We start from the raw sequence: 16,601 nt of genomic DNA, 5'->3' as shown, positions 1-16,601 counted from the left end.
TCATCCCTTTGGGGCGATAAAATGCCAGCGGTAGCGGGAAATATTTTGTGTATCAGATATTTCTGACAATTCTCATATAGAAACTTGAAGGGAAAAAAAGGGGGAATTTTAGGCCCCTTTTAGACCTACAGTGTACATGCCCCCTGTAAGACCTTATGATCCGTGAACCGTACATGATACAGACAACATCTTGGTGTCATCATTATACTCTTTATAGTGTGCTCTAACATATGGAATATGTACAGATTCTGAAATACAGATTTTCACATTAATTTTATTGTATTGGTCTACAAATAGCCCAAACATTTATACTTTCATCATGATTTAAAAAATAAATAAAAAAATGGTGATACAAAAATATACAGTGCCTTGCGAAAGTATTCGGCCCCCTTGAACTTTGCAACCTTTTGCCACATTTCAGGCTTCAAACATAAAGATATAAAACTGTATCTTTTTGTGAAGAATCAACAACAAGTGGGACACAATCATGAAGTGGAACGACATTTATTGGATATTTCAAACTTTTTTAACAAATCTAAAAACTGAAAAATTGGACGTGCAAAATTATTCAGCCCCCTTAAGTTAATACTTTGTAGCGCCACCTTTTGCTGCGATTACAGCTGTAAGTCGCTTGGGGTATGTCTCTATCAGTTTTGCAAATCGAGAGACTGAATTGTTTTCCCATTCCTCCTTGCAAAACAGCTCGAGCTCAGTGAGGTTGGATGGAGAGCATTTGTGAACAGCAGTTTTCAGTTCTTCCCACAGATTCTCGATTGGATTCAGGTTTGGACTTTGACTTGGCCATTCTAACACCTGGATATGTTTATTTTTGAACCATTCCATTGTAGATTTTGCTTTATGTTTTGGATCATTGTCTTGTTGGAAGACAAATCTCCGTCCCAGTCTCAGGTCTTTTGCAGACTCCATCAGGTTTTCTTCCAGAATGGTCCTGTATTTGGCTCCATCCATCTTCCCATCAATTTTAACCATCTTCCCTGTCCCTGCTGAAGAAAAGCAGGCCCAAACCATGATGCTGCCACCACCATGTTTGACAGTGGGGATGGTGTGTTCAGGGTGATGAGCTGTGTTGCTTTTACGCCAAACATAACGTTTTGCATTGTTGCCAAAAAGTTCAATTTTGGTTTCATCTGACCAGAGCACCTTCTTCCACATGTTTGGTGTGTCTCCCAGGTGGCTTGTGGCAAACTTTAAACAACACTTTTTATGGATATCTTTAAGAAATGGCTTTCTTCTTGCCACTCTTCCATAAAGGCCAGATTTGTGCAATATACGACTGGTTGTTGTCCTATGGACAGAGTCTCCCACCTCAGCTGTAGATCTCTGCAGTTCATCCAGAGTGATCATGGGCCTCTTGGCTGCATCTCTGATCAGTCTTCTCCTTGTATGAGCTGAAAGTTTAGAGGGACGGCCAGGTCTTGGTAGATTTGCAGTGGTCTCATACTCCTTCCATGTCAATATTATCGCTTGCACAGTGCTCCTTGGGATGTTTAAAGCTTGGGAAATCTTTTTGTATCCAAATCCGGCTTTAAACTTCTTCACAACAGTATCTCGGACCTGCCTGGTGTGTTCCTTGTTCTTCATGATGCTCTCTGCGCTTTTAACGGACCTCTGAGACTATCACAGTGCAGGTGCATTTATACGGAGACTTGATTACACACAGGTGGATTGTATTTATCATCATTAGTCATTTAGGTCAACATTGGATCATTCAGAGATCCTCACTGAACTTCTGGAGAGAGTTTGCTGCACTGAAAGTAAAGGGGCTGAATAATTTTGCACGCCCAATTTTTCAGTTTTTGATATGTTAAAAAAGTTTGAAATATCCAATAAATGTCGTTCCACTTCATGATTGTGTCCCACTTGTTGTTGATTCTTCACAAAAAAATACAGTTTTATATCTTTATGTTTGAAGCCTGAAATGTGGCAAAAGGTCGCAAAGTTCAAGGGGGCCGAATACTTTCGCAAGGCACTGTAATGCCTATCAAACATCCTTTCTTTCAATGAAGTTTCTATGTGAGAATTGCCAGAACAATCTGAGATACACAAAATATTTTCTGCTTCTGCTGGTGTGCAGCAATTGAGAAATGTAAGAGTATTTTCCTTTACAAAGGTTTCTAACGAGGACTCTTATTTATGTGTTTACACCCTTTGTTGTTCAGCCTCTCTGCCCTTCCATGGATGTCTTAACAATAAAAGGGCTGTAACCAAAGGTGCAGGCAATGGAAGGGCATGTAGGCAGAGCAACAAAGGGACCAGTCAAGGTGTGTCTGGACATAATACTTGAGTGGCAGCTGGTAAGCGGTGTCCTGTTTTCACTGGACGTGCTACCTTGTCCCGGACCTGCTGTTTCGACCCTGCCACTCACCCCCCACCTCGCTCTCTCTCTCCCGGACCTGATGTCTTGACCTCTGAATGCGTCTCTGAGGTGAGGTTGTGTGGCTTCCCCGGTGTGAGGGGCATCCAGGGCAGGTGGTGGACAGCAGGCCCACCGGTTCAGGGAATGGTGGGTACCCCAAGTCAGGTGGTTGGGACCCTAGTAGGACAGGAGGACTAGGGCCTGACAAGTCAGGGGACTCATAGCCAGCTACTACTAAGGCCACAAACTGCTGGAGACTTGATGCCTAACTGGGCATGAGACATACAGTAGGGCCTAGAACTAGAACAGGACACTACGGGGTCAACTGAAGCTGGCGCTGCTAACAGACTGTGGACCCATGGCACAGATAAGTGTGACAGGTCAAGATACAGGGTGAGATGTTTTTCATCACCAATAAAATCTCCGGATTGGGGTTATGGCAATCCGTAAAATTGTTTCCGTAAGGAATACACCCCCACCCACAGTGCTCCACCCAATGGCTGTATATGAAGGTTCCACCGGCGTTGAGAAATGTAAGTATTTTCCTTGACAAAGGTTTCTAACGAGGACTCTTATTTATGTGTTTACATTTTGAAGCGAAAGCACTTTGTCGTCTCTGGCGGCACACACAGGTGGTACCAGTGAGTGGGCTAGTTCGTTTTGCATGGACCGATGCCCGGTTGAGTGGATATTTCATTATAGACCAATGGAATGGTTTACAATGTGCACACCCCGCCCACGTAAAACGAACTTGCCCATCGATACAAGGTAGGTAGACATATTTGTAAAAAATAAAAAAAATAAAAAAGTAAACAAACTGAAATCAATTGTGTTCGTGACATTTAATGCTAAGGAGAAGACAACTTTGATTGGGAAAGGTTGTAGCTTGATAGCTACGTTGGCCATGTTACTTTCATTTTTTTAATGCAAAAATAAATGTCCAGTCTGATAGTCGGATGTTGAAGTTGTCAAGCCCAAGGAAATTGCGTCAGTTTTTCCTCGACATACTGATAAAGGTTGGTTGGTTGGATCATTGATTAGCTATCTATACGAGCATAATATACGTGTATTTTTATTGCAAAACTTGAGATGATTAGCTGCTCAAGGCATCGACTCTCGGTCGACGGTCGCTAGCGTCGATGTGGATCCGCCTGTCATTGTCGTGAGTCCGGTGTGTGATGCTGCACTTCAGCGCCAGGCTGTGCTGTGTTGTTAGGCCGCTAGCGAGTTTGTGTTGATTTTGCACTGACGATGCTAAATGTGTAAAGTGTACAGTCATTGCAAATTGTGTAGCTAGTATCCCTCTAGCTTTATGCCGACGTTTGGATGGTAACGTGATTGCTGTTATCGTCTTGCCCTCGACAAGACTGGTTATGCCGTTAACGTTAGCTAGCTACTATAACTAGCTTAACTACCTGCTTAGCCTATCTTATCTAGCCCGAGTTTTGTAGGCTAGCTAGCAAGCTAAGTCTTGTTAATTAACATCAGTAGCAGCAGTTGGTCTCCAACAACTTATCCAGTTTTAGCTAAGTTGCTGATATCACTTACTATATCAATTTACACAATATAAACTTAACCAAAGCGAGGTATTTGACAGATAGGCTAGTGTCACTGATGGGGAATCGGGTGTTGACTGCTGATTGGAGCCCAAAGGCCGGTAGATGGCGATGTCGAAACGACTCAATATCGCCGTCTACCGGCCTTTGGATTATGCTGATTGTAGAAACTGTTCTGACTTTACACTGACATTTTACGTGGTCTACTACTAGACCTCTACGTATCCCAAGTGTGTATGGATTAGTTAGCTGGTAAATTGTCCTGTAGATTTTCCACTGCAATTTTCAGGTTGTCTTACTGCTTTTCATGTCCCTAGGTCCCAATCTAATAGCCCACTGTGAAGGCTCAGGCTGTCATAATGTCGGAGCCCAAGGCACCCACCCCGACTCCGGCTGGAGACACATACAAAGGATGGCTATTCAAATGGACAAATTACATCAAGGGCTACCAGCGACGATGGTTCGTCTTGAGCAACGGTTTACTATCCTACTACAGGTAAGATTGGAGCGAGATGGAGTTGCATGACATAGTACCTCTTTGCACCTGCTGTAACAGATGAGACTAACAGTTACCAGAAATCTTTGCTGCCCGCAATTCAGGGCGTTCCTGCTTGTGGGCGTTCCTGCATCTGCCGGAACCCCTCTTTATACTTCTAATGGTCCATTATTAAGCTAGGACTCCGGTACATAGGCGGGAGGCAGGGTGCTCCTGTACAGTAGTTGGCGGTAATGCACCATAACGTTGGATGCCAAACTCTGATAAACCCCACACAAGAAGAGGCGGGGGGCAACAATGTCAGTAGCTAGCTAGGACAATGGTAGACGTTTTCCTTCGCCCCTGCCTGTCGGGCACTGTTTTCCTGCAGGGGAGGGCCGGTGTTCGGCAAGCGGGAGTGGAGGACACTGTTCTAGCTAGCTGGTTAGTTAGCTAGCTAGGACTCCGGTGCACAGCATGCAGGATAAGCAGCTAGCTAGCACACCAGCAGACAGTGTATTTCACCCCTGCCTGTTGGGCACTGCTTTCCAGCAATTCTGTTAACAACGGCAAGGGCAAGTGTTTGGCAGGTGGGAGTGAAGGAAACTGTGCTAGCTAGTTTGTTAGCTAGGAGAACTAACTAAACGGTTATATTATAGCTGTGATTTGCTCTGTGTCGTTCCCATTTCCCCTGCCCTACAAGATGAATACAACTTGCTCTCCTTTATATGCCTATCATGAGTTTTGACTATGGAACACGGTATCATAAAGAAATTGAAGCTAGAGGTCATTATGGATTCCCTGTGTAAGTCTTTGCCATTTAATGGTGTCACAATATTGCATGACTCCTCTCTGTTCTTCTTGCAACAAAGGGGTGTGTCTGAATACTTATTGTGTTTTCAGCCCTGTGGGAGAGTCATCGTGTCTTCACTGGGCTGTGTAATATGAGTTGTGTTTGTTTAGTGACGTAGCTGTGTACCATTCACCTCCCACTCCAAGCACGGTGTGTGTGTGTGTGTGTGTGTGTGTTAACAGTACTGTTTGCCTAACAATTTAGAGTCAGGTGATAAGCACGTCCAACAATTCACACACTTCATGTTCCTATCTCTGAGTCTTTTTCCAAGTAAGGTTGTTTTCTCTCGAAGAACTTGCCAAGAGTGCATTTAGCGAGACATTTGTACATGGTTTTTTGCAATCATGCAAAATTGCAAAACCAGAAATGGTGCAATATGAAATGTTTTTTTCAACACTAGGCTATATTGCCTCTTGAGATAGCATAACTGTATTAGACAGATTCCTTTGTTCCATATGAACAAAGAAGTTAGGCAACAATAGCCAATAGTCCACACTGGTCCATCAGTCAGCTGGTTTATATTGCCACGCTTCTGAGTATTGGGTCCATCCTCCTCTTTGCTTGTGTGATCATAATGGTTCCTGGTTAAAACTGGCTGTAATCAGAGACCTTTACTAAATGTAATGTATAATGTTTTATTGATGTGGAAGAGAGAACATTGTTGTCCAAAGTTAGGTTACTCAATTTTGCTCCAACTAGCCTAAAGCTGCCTCAGTCTGAACATATTCTCTAGCCTCTTTCCCTCTTTCTGGAGTTTGCAGAACAAAAGAAACCAGGTAGGCGTAGTTAAAGTGATGTCTATATCTTGGCTTCCAGTAGGCTTAGAGAGGCTTCTGCCATATTGCTTCCTATATGGTTCCTTCAGATGCGTAAACACTGAAGCGAACCGGGTTAGGGGGCTAGAAGTTGTTTTCGGACCAGCCGTACAAGCAGGAGTTGGAGCTGGTTACCGAGTTGACTTTTTCAGGAGTTGACCCTAGTTTAATCCACTCCACTTTCTCGCTCTGTTTCTCCCCAGGACCCAGGCGGAGATGGGCCACACGTGCCGGGGCACCATCAACCTGGCCACGGCCAACATCGCGGTGGAGGACTCGTGCAACTTTGTCATCTCCAACGGCGGGGCACAGACCTACCACCTGAAGGCCAGCTCTGAGGTGGAGCGGCAGCGCTGGATCACCGCCCTGGAGCTGGCCAAGGCCAAGGCTGTCCGTAATCAGGCCGAGTCTGGTGAGGGAGGGAAAAATGAGGCGGGAGAGGAAGGGATTTGTCTGTGTAGAACAGTCTTTAATGGGTACAGAGAGAGGGTAAGGGAAGGAGGGTGTCTGAGTGGAGTGTATACTGCATGTGTTCCTTTGAGAGAGAGAGAGAACATGTTTTAATTCTCAAGAATTACAGTTTACTGTATAACCCCCAATTAGTGAGGGGGTGGGGCTATCATTCTGACAGAATGTATATATTTTTTCTTCATATACAGTACCAGTCAAAAGTTTGGACACCTACTCATTCCAGGGTTTTTCTTTCTTTTTTTACTGTTTTCTACATTGTAGATAACACATGGGATCATGTATTAACCAAAAAAGTGTTAAACAAATCCAAATATATTTGAGATTCTTCTCCTCTTTTGCCTCTTCTCTTCTCCAGATGACTCTGGTGATGAGTGTCCGACGTCACCCCCTACCTCGGGACAGGGCGGAGGGGCACGTAACTCTAACTCAGAGGTACAGTCCACACTGCGCACGCTGGGCAGCAAGGTGGAAGACCTGAGCACCTGCAACGACCTCATCGCCAAGCACGGCTCCGCCCTCCAAAGGTCAGGGGTCAACCCATCACTCTCACAAACCTTACAATCAACAACTGGTTGATTCCCCCGTGTATAGACACACCAATATTAATAGAACAAGATAACTTTGCTCACATCCATAGAACACATCAATGGATGCAAAAAGCTATTGCTGGGTTCTATCCTTACAAGCACATAGTAACTGGTTGACCAGGTAAGGGCTAAGATTTTGTTATGGACCAGATATTTGTCTTGTTTGCAGAGTAGTCTGAGTGAATAAAGAAATTGCATGTACTACATACGAAAGGGATGGGCTGAGGGGGATGCGTTGATGGGACTGGCTGACTCTCCTTGGCTGTGCCCCATGTCCTAGGTCCCTGTCAGAGCTGGAGGGGGTGCGTCTGGGAGGCGACACGGATGGCAAGATCCGGCAGGTGACGGAGAGAGCCACGTTGTTCCGCATCACCTCCAACGCTATGATCAACGTACGTGTTGTTGTTGGTGTTATTGTTTTTACAGTGTGCAAAGGGAACTGGTTAATGAAGCGATTGTTCATAGAATACAGTGAAGGTCTAATAGTGCAGGTCTAACTGAAGCCCACAGTACGAGCCATCTGTTTCTTGAGTGTCACACAAACATTTACAAGGCTTTGTGGTGTTATATGAATGTTCTTAAAGCGGTTCTTTGAGATTTCCCTGACATTCCTCTGTTTCCCTAACATTTCTCTCCCCAGGCATGCAGAGACTTCTTAGCGCTGGCCCAGGCCCACAGTAAACGGTGGCAGAAAGCCCTGCATTCGGAGCGGGACCAGAGGATAAGGCTGGAGGAAACATTGGAGCAGCTTGCCAAGCAGCACAACCACCTGGAGAGGGCCTTCAGAGGGGCCACCGTACTGCCCCTCTCCCAGAGCAACCCTGCCCTGAACAGCAAGAGTAAGGCATCACCTCTGACCCCGAACAAACTGTTACATTAACTCCTTGACCCCCTGACCTTTAACCCCCTTTAACTCCAAACGGACTGTTAGCCTGCTAGTTAAGTCAACCAGTGAATCGACAACACACTGTCATTCATAATATTTCATTTTCTCCCTCAGGTTTGGGCTCAGCAAAGGGAGACGCAAGCGACGAGGATGATGAAAACGAGTTCTTTGACGCTATGGAGGACCCGGCAGGGTTCATCACTGTACCGGCCGACCCCAAGTATCATAGGTCAGCACGCCTCTACCTCTTTGTTTAAAATTTTTTTTTAAATTATTTTTTAAATTATTTTTTTCTTTTTCTTTTTTAAAATTCTATATATATATATAATTTTTATTATTTCCCTGTTCTCGCTCTCTTTCCTTCTCTCTCTCAACCTCATTTTTATCAATACAAATGGCATGGCATTTTATGAGGAATAAACTGAGTTTTTAGAAGGAAAACTGTAATTGGTAAATGCACTTCTTTCTTTCTATATCTGTTTCTTTCTCCTCCACTCAGAAGGTCAGGAAGTAACATCAGTGGTCTCAGTGCTGAGACTGGAATCGATGACCAATCGGTGAGTCTGTCACTGTGTTTTGAAATTTCAAATATTTGTTTAATACTGTTACTTAATACTGTTTAATACTTGCTTTACAGTACATAGGATGTCCCTTGAAATAAAACGTATGTGTTCTGCCCTCTTCATTGGCCACCCACAGCTTTGTGACGAGCAGTCGTTGGGGTCCAATCCGGAGTCGCCCCAGTCCCTGGAGGTGGAGCCAGTGAGGAAGAGGCGGACCAAAATCCCAGACAAGCCCAACTATTCGCTGAACCTCTGGAGCATCATGAAGAACTGCATTGGCAAAGAGCTCTCCAAGATCCCCATGCCTGTAAGAAACACACGTGTGTGTGTGTGTGTGTGTGTGTGTGTGACTATAGACTATTGCAGCACACCCTAACCATTGCTTTTAGCTCTGTGCATTGTATTGAAGAAGGGCAGAAGGGAGGGAACAACTTTCTGGAATGAAATGGATCTACAGGTAAGTGCCAAAATAAAGGAAACACTCTACTTGAGTAAGTGAGGAATAGAGTACATTGAAAGCAGGTGCTTCCACACAGGATGGTTCCTGAATATATTAAGCAATTAACATCCCATCATGCTTAGGGTCATGTATAAAAATGGCCAGTTTCCCAAGTATTTTGGCTACCACGGCTAGAAAAAGAGGTCTGTAACTTTGAAAGAGGGGTCTCAAAGGAGCATAGGGTTTTTTTAAAGTGTGTGTGTTTCAGACACCAGATCTCTACCCAAATGAACATTTATGAGAAATTCTGGAGAGGTGCCTGAGACGGCATTTTCCACCAAATTGTGGAACAATGGTGTCGCATCCCTCCAATAGAGTCCCAGACACTTTGTCAGTGTTTCCTTTATTTTGGCAGTTACACATATTTTTCCTCAACCCTTTCCATTTCTAAGTTTCCTTTCGTCCTCGCCCCCTTTTCTCCCCATTTATCTCAGGTGAACTTCAACGAGCCCATCTCCATGCTGCAGCGTCTGTCCGAGGACTTGGAGTACTACGAGCTCCTGGACAAGGCAGCTAAATGCCAGAGCTCTCTGGAGCAGCTGTGCTACGTGGCTGCCTTCACCGTATCATCCTACTCCACTACGGTCCACCGCACAGGGAAACCCTTCAACCCCCTACTGGGGGAGACCTACGAACTGGACCGACTGAGGGAGAGCGGCTACCGTTCACTGTGTGAACAGGTAAAGGTGGGGGGGAATGACTGGTTGGGAGAGAGGGGAATTGGAAAAACAGAAGGGGGGGGGGCTACAAATTAAAATAGTGAGGTGCTAAGTGCGGGAGGGGGCAGAGAGAGAGAGTAGGAGAGAATATTTGCATCTACAGTGGTTGTATGTGTTTAAAACCAATACACATTCATAACATTTGATACCTTCAGTTTTAACAGGTCAAAGGTAGAACATCAGTACTTGGTTACAACAGACAATTATAGACTTAACAAGTGACGACAACTTCATTAGATAAAACGTTACATGGTTGGCTCCTGTTTCCCTTCCCCAAGGGAATGCATCTGTCTGCGTCTCCCCCCGCACATACAGTCATGTTTATTACATATCAGTCCCATGTCGACAGGAAAATAATTTCCCATTACAATTCCCACAGTACGTTAACAGAGAGGGCATCTATGGGTAGTGGTACCTCTATAAACTGTCAGGCGTTCCAGCGCTGTCCATCACCTGTGGTGCTGTAACACGTTCCCTTCTGCTGTATCACGTTCCAATAGTCCGCCACGTAATACCTATAAAACCGCGGAAGTGGTTCCAGTGGTTTTTCCACCATTCATTTTTCACATTGTGAATTTTACAGATTTTTTTTACATTTATTAACTGTGTAGGCTTACCTTGGCCTGACGTTTTGATAGCCGTGCGTTTTATCAATAGATTTGCCTCAATTGACTCTCCAAATGCTATGCTTGTTATTGGTGACGTTACCGTGTCCGAGAGATTTGTGTGGTTATCAAAACGTCACGCCTACACAAAACACAACCCTTATATTAAGTAGTTCTAAAATCCCAGATTGAAAAAATTAATGGTGAAAAAAAAAAAAAAAAACGATTGGAACCATTTCTGGGTTTTATGACTCATACTGTGGTACTCAATTCTCTGGAGGATTACTGAGAGGGAAAACACCCCCTGGTGGCAGCTGTGGGAAACAACAGCTCTCTTTACTCCATCCGTATGAAACTAAGTTAGATAAATTGTTTAAATATGTTGTCTTATCCCTGCGCAACCATTTCACACTCACGAAATTGGCTAATCATCAAGCCATTGATTAGTGGATTTGGGTGTTTTAGTGCACAGTTAAAAAGAAACCTGTGGTTCCCTAGGACCGGGTTTGCAAAACACTGTGCTAAGTGACTCAATTGTAATATTGCCCTACCCAATCCTCCTTCATCCAGGTGAGTCACCACCCGCCTGCAGCTGCTCATCATGCCATCTCCGAGAGAGGCTGGACCCTCCGACAGGAGATCTCCCTCGCCAGCAAGTTCAGGGGAAAATACCTCTCCATCATGCCTCTGGGTAAGGCGGTGTGTGAGGGCTGCCAGCCAAATGTCTCCATCACGCAAATATTTTTGTTTGAATTTTCCAAGTTTTCTATGGTGTAATGGTCTTCCACAGGCTCTATCCAATGTGTGTTTGAGAAGAGCAACAATCACTACTCGTGGAAGAAAGTCACTACAACAGTACACAACATCATTGTGGGCAAATTGTGGATCGACCAGGTAAGAAATATTTCACACATGATGGCTATTTCTGTTATAGTGACATTATCACGCCACAATTTTTGGCATAGACGCACGCAGCACCTACTATGGACGTTAGGAGATTTTAGACCAATTCCAAGCATAAAAAAACAAACATTCAAGATTTATTTAGGTGAACGGACACATTTTTAAAGAATTCCATTCTCGCTCTCTCTGGTTTTCTCAGTCGGGAGAGATAGACGTGGTGAACCACCGGACCGGCGACTGCTGCCATCTCAAGTTCGCCCCGTACAGCTACTTCTCCAGAGACGTGGCCAGGAAGGTGACTGGTGTGGTGACCGACAAGGAGGGTAAGGCCCACTATGTGCTGTCAGGGACGTGGGATGAGAAGATGGAGTTCTCCAGGGTGATGCAGAGCAATAAGGGAGAGAACGGCACCGAGGGCAAACAGAAGACCGTCTACCAGACGCTCAAAGCCAAGGAGCTCTGGAAGAAGAACCCACTACCGTGAGTAGAGTGTGTGTGTGTCTGTGGGGCGGGCGGGCGGGGGGGTATCTCTCTCCATTGCTCTGTCCCTTCCACTTCCTCCTCCATTTTCTCTCTCTCTCCTCATTTCCCATCCGCTCTCTTTCTCCCATCTGCAGCGAGGGAGCGGAGACTATGTACTACTTCTCGTCACTGGCGCTGACGCTCAACGAGTCCGAGGAGGGCGTGGCGCCCACCGACAGCCGGCGACGGCCCGACCAGCAGCTGATGGAGGCGGGCCGGTGGGACGAGGCCAACGCCGAGAAGCAGCGGCTGGAGGAGAAGCAGAGGAGCGTCCGCCGCGAGAGGGAGAGAGAGGCCCAGCGTGCAGCCAACCTGCCCGAGGAGGGGGCAGAAGGGGTGGAGGTAGCGGAGGACGGTAAGGAAGAGGGGGCGACTTTCCTATACCACTTGTTGACTTTCCTATACTTATTTGAAAGGAAATGACTGGTATGAGAAACAAGGTGGAGACACCCACTAACCCATGCCTCACCAATCCAATATTTGAAGTACTTAACAAGTGCATACTTCAAATCAAACTTAATTTCACTTAACGTGAAATTAACCAACAGTCCTTAACCAACAGTGCAGTTCAAGAAGAGTTAAGAAAATATTTACCAAATAGACAAAAGTGAAAAATAATAATCAAATGTAATACAATAACGAGGCTATGTACAGGGTTTACCGGTACCGAGTCAGTGTGCAGGGGTACAGGTTGGTTGAGGTAATTTTTACATGTAGGCAGGGGTGAAATGACTATGCGTAGATAATAAACAGCGAGTCACTGCAGTGTACAAAGGGGAGGGGTCAATGTAAATAGTCTGGTGGTGATTTTATGAATTGTTCAGCTGTCTTATGGCTTGGGGGTAGAAGCTGTTGAGGAGCCTTTTGGTCCTAGACTTGGCGCTCCGGTACCGCTGAGGATATTATTGGGACATGCCCAAGATGGGAGCAAGATCCAATTCTTGTTCTTGTGAGTAAGGAAGTACTCCCCGTTAAGTTGAGCGAGGAGTCTGGTCTCTTTGGCTTCCTATTGTAGCTAGAGAGAGAGAGGACACAGAGATGGAGGCAGGTTTGAGGAAAGACCAAGTGAGTGTCGTCCCAGAGCTGTCTGTGTTCATAGTCTGTCCCTTTCTCCTCGTGTGTGTGTGTGTATATATATATATCTATCTGTCTGTCTGTCTTTCACACGTGTCTGTCTCTCTGTCCCCCAAGCTGTCATTGAGGACTCTTTCATCACTGACTCGCCTTTGAAAAGCAAGTACTCCTCCTCTTCCCCCTATTGTTTCACTTTACTCTCTCTCTCACACACACACACACACACACACACACACACACAATCCGTTCCACTTTTCACAAGGTAGGTGTATTTTAATACCTCTGACGATCCATCACCTCATCATATCCCGCTTTCTTTATTCATCCATCCATCCTTGGTTTGTGCTGTGTTCAGCCGATGCAGTGGAGATTGGTACGGAAGTGAGCCAGGCTTCGGACGAAAGCAAGTACCACTAACTTTAATCCCTCCATCGCTCTGTCCTTATAGCACTCCATCGCTTTCTCCACACTTTCACTCTTATTCCCTCTCCTTCTGACACGTGATCCTTCTAGCACTTTCCGTTTTAGTGTGTATATGTAGACAAATGGTAGCTAGCTTTCTTGTGATGCAAATATGCTAGTCAATCAATACCAGGGTCGTGTTCATTAGTGCACACTAGCAAAACGTTTTGCAACTTTAAACAAGTTTCTTATTTGACAAGTTCAGGTAGTCCCTTTCCTGTTTTCTGGACGTTTTTCTACCTAAGGTGTCTAGTGAATATGACCCAGATTTCCAGGCTATGCCTAGAAACGGCTTATTCTTGTGCTGTGAAATGCAAATTTAGAATTCTAGTATTAAACAGTGGACTGTTTGAAAACTATTTTTTGATATGCGGCAATGTCCTGTGGTAGGAAACCGCTCTGTAGCGCAGTAAAAGCAGGATAGCTTTAATTTTCCACACCAGTAAGTATCATTGTATATTAAATAGATTTAATTGGTTAGGTTGTAGGTCATTTTTTTCTTCTTTTTCCCCTTTTAATTTCTTTCCTTTCTGTCAATTATTCATGTTCCTCTCTCCCCCTTCAGCGGACCCCGACGATTCTCCACCTCACACTCCAAGCAAGTAGCCCTCTACTCTCTTCCTCTCTATATCACTGTCTATTTCTATCCACACCCTCACATACTCATCTGACAGTCTTCCCTTTTGCAGCCTCACGTGGTCCGCCCCTCTCAGAGTATCAAAGCAAGTATTCATCGTTCGGGACACACACACCATGATTTCATTCTCACACCTTTTTTTTTTTTTATATCATACCTCATATCTTTCCATCTTGCCCCCCCCCCCCCCCAGTGGATGACATGGGAGGTCATTATGGAGCTGCTGTCAAAAGCAAGTAACACCAGTGTTGTTCGCTCTCTCTCTCCTCTGTTATTTGTCTATAGTTTGTGTCTCCTTCCTCTTAGACGCTCTAGTAGTTGCAGTATAACTTGGTTGAGAAATACTACTTCCCAAAGTCTTACGGCGTTCGTATGTGTGAAGTCTTGTAGCACTAGACATGACAATTCTGGTAACTATTGTAGCTAGACGCCACCATACTGCTGCAATGTTGTCCTTGTCATCCTGACCTCATCCTTTTAATTGTTTTTGATGCAGAAGTCCCTTTCCCAAAGCTTCCAGGGCTGGTCCTCAACATACTATGATTCTTTCAATCGATTAAATGTCTTTATTTTTCTCTTGTTATTTTTGTCAGGCGTCCACCAGGACAACTATGAGGCGATGTGGTTCGAGCGGACTGAGGACGTCATCACGGGAGAGTCCATGCACGTCTACAAGGGGGGCTACTGGGAGGCGAAGGACCACGGCAACTGGGACATGTGCCCAGATATATATTGAGCTCCCCCCGATCAGCGAATTGTACTAACCCAGGCATTTGGAACAAGCCACCCTTTTTCCCCCAATTGAAGAAGGGACAAACTGGGTATCGACCCTGTTTAACCCCAACCCTCCCTCTTTCAGGATAGATTTTGGGTTGTAATGCCCCTTACCTCTCCCCTATCACTCTCTGTGGGGATGGTGTGTATAGGGGCGGTGAGATCCTGTAGGACAATGCAACCAGGCAGGGGGAAAGACCTGCCTTCACCTTCCGTGTAGGGCCAAGTTGCCTCTAGATGCTGATCTGGGGTCAGTTTTGCATTTCCCCCACTAATGTTTAAGGTCAGGATTGGGGGGGCCGAGCTGATCCTAGATCTGTAGCTAGGGAAAACGTCACCCCTGAAGCTTCATCTTCACTACAATGATTAGATATCTCCCTTTAGAGCCACTGCCACGACCTCTGTGTCTTCTGTTTCTTCCTTTGCTGCTCTCTTTCTCACCCACTCCATCTCTTGCTATGTTTGTCTGTGGAAAAGACTGGGGGCAGATAGATTCTAGCGATTTAACAATATCAAACACTAACTCTACCTTGCTCCTCTTCCAAAGGATATGGACTAAATGGACATGAACAGTTTGTGTGAGAGTATATGTCTGTGTGTATGAAGAGGGGGGTTATAATAGCAATGGGTTGGTGCTTATGTCTGCTTTGAGGCTGCCAGATTTTCAAAGCTTCACAAATGCTGTTTAAGAGGTGATTTTTTTTTGGAGAGAGAGAAAGGGGGTGAGCAACAAATGCAGGAGCCCACGTGTGTGAACCCGGTGACATCACATTAGCTCCTCTGCTGTGGCAATTTGGGCTTGGAGCCTGTTATCCCTCTCGAAGCAGCGGAATCGGCTAAATGAAGGATGTATCGTCATAAAATACTATTTAACAGTTCCTACGTCCTACATCCCAAAGATGACTTCCACCTCTTCAACAGCAAAACAATCTAGCGTAGCCTTATTTTTTTTTATTAGGGTTAGTGAATGAAGCAGACTCAACCATAACATATTGGAATAGTGGTCTAGTAAATAAGTGTCCAAAATGGCACCCTATTCCCTATAAAGGGCACTTCTTTTGACCAGGCCCTGGTCAAAAGTAGTGCACTATAAATGAATAGGGATGCATCAGTAGATTACTCGTAATCTACTCTAGTTGAAGTGTGTGTGCAACTAGTACAGAATGTGAGCTTGAGTGTGAGGTCCAAAAATAAGATAAATCACATTTTATTTTCAAGTGTACTTACAAAATGTTTTTGAGACCGAGGAAAAAACCGACACAGAACATTGCTAATATTTGTGTATATATCAAAGTAATAATTAATGCTATTAATAATATTGATTAGTTAGATCTAAGTATGGTGATTTGTATTTAAGGTCAGAGAGAACTCCCATTTGTTTCTGTAAAATAGAACATGACTGTTTCTCCTAGAACTGGATTGTCCTCCATTAATTGTAACTAGTTTCATTACTTTTTTCTCCTACTCCCTGGCCCCGTACACACACGTTGTACAATACATTTGATCCAGTTACACTGCTGTGAAGACACCACAATAGTTGAAAAAAAAAATATCTGCATCAAAACCATTGTCAGGTGTTGTACAACTAGTTTACTAGACCTGTCTTGAGTTGAATGTCCATTGTATTGTTCATATAGTCTTGAGTTCTTTCACTGTCTTTCCATTCATCTTCCCTCCATTTGTTGTAGTTCCCCATCTTTTTAAGCTCATTCATTCTCTTATGGATCTTGGTCAGGGCACCGAGTATAACAGCATCACAGGGTGATGTAATAAAGCCTGACTGGAGAAGTGCACACTTGCTTTAGTGTCATTATTCCTTTAAT

General features: G+C 44.7%; 1 protein-coding gene across 14 annotated transcripts; it reads left to right on the top strand.

The window, feature by feature from the left end:
• The first annotated feature begins 3,087 nt into the window (after nt 1-3,087).
• On the top strand, nt 3,088-16,571 carry LOC139418839 (oxysterol binding protein). Of its 14 annotated transcripts, none has more exons than XM_071168577.1 (20): nt 3,088-3,145; nt 4,251-4,429; nt 6,280-6,488; nt 6,903-7,071; nt 7,415-7,526; nt 7,775-7,973; nt 8,135-8,249; nt 8,520-8,577; nt 8,720-8,890; nt 9,517-9,762; nt 10,977-11,097; nt 11,197-11,300; nt 11,509-11,789; nt 11,927-12,186; nt 13,023-13,064; nt 13,261-13,308; nt 13,933-13,965; nt 14,057-14,089; nt 14,198-14,236; nt 14,598-16,571. In XM_071168577.1, the coding sequence occupies exons 2-20, from the start codon at nt 4,293-4,295 to the stop codon at nt 14,738-14,740; spliced, it is 2,520 nt and encodes an 839-aa protein (XP_071024678.1). In that variant the 5' UTR covers nt 3,088-3,145; nt 4,251-4,292; the 3' UTR covers nt 14,741-16,571. The 14 variants fall into 14 exon arrangements, with proteins under 14 accessions (XP_071024678.1, XP_071024688.1, XP_071024680.1 ...); XM_071168579.1 differs by lacking the exon at nt 3,088-3,145 and adding an exon at nt 3,171-3,393 and having other exon boundaries at nt 8,523-8,577; XM_071168575.1 differs by lacking the exon at nt 3,088-3,145 and adding an exon at nt 3,171-3,393.
• The last annotated feature ends 30 nt before the right edge of the window (nt 16,572-16,601 follow it).

This window comes from Oncorhynchus clarkii, chromosome 10 (genome assembly GCF_045791955.1).
Source record: "Oncorhynchus clarkii lewisi isolate Uvic-CL-2024 chromosome 10, UVic_Ocla_1.0, whole genome shotgun sequence".
Lineage (NCBI taxonomy): Eukaryota > Metazoa > Chordata > Actinopteri > Salmoniformes > Salmonidae > Oncorhynchus > Oncorhynchus clarkii.
This window is presented reverse-complemented; position numbering and strand designations above follow the sequence as displayed.